The sequence below is a fragment of the Bison bison genome, unplaced genomic scaffold, assembly GCF_000754665.1.
Source record: "Bison bison bison isolate TAMUID 2011002044 unplaced genomic scaffold, Bison_UMD1.0 scf7180017864108, whole genome shotgun sequence".
Classification (NCBI taxonomy): Eukaryota; Metazoa; Chordata; class Mammalia; order Artiodactyla; family Bovidae; genus Bison; species Bison bison.
Window position 1 is genome coordinate 8,501,871 of NW_011494680.1, and position 225 is coordinate 8,502,095.

General features: G+C 68.9%; 1 protein-coding gene across 1 annotated transcript in view; it reads left to right on the forward strand.

Moving 5' to 3' along the window:
• SOX17 (SRY (sex determining region Y)-box 17) overlaps positions 1-225 on the forward strand; it is a 5,226-nt gene that overhangs the window by 2,219 nt on the left and 2,782 nt on the right. Inside the window, 1 exon segment of the mRNA XM_010839016.1 lies at positions 4-126. Within this exon segment, the coding sequence (XP_010837318.1) occupies positions 4-126 (123 nt within the window).

A 225-nucleotide genomic window follows, 5' to 3' on the forward strand; every position in this document is an offset into this window, starting at 1 on the left:
GAGCGAAGGGCGAGTCTCGCATCCGGCGGCCGATGAACGCCTTCATGGTGTGGGCGAAGGACGAGCGCAAGCGCCTGGCGCAGCAGAACCCAGATCTGCACAACGCCGAGTTGAGCAAGATGCTGGGTGAGTCCGCGCCGGGGCCCAGGCCCGGCGAACCTTGAGGGTCAGACGGTGAGGACCTTGCGACCGAGGCTGCGGGTGCGCGGCCCCCACGTCCTTCCC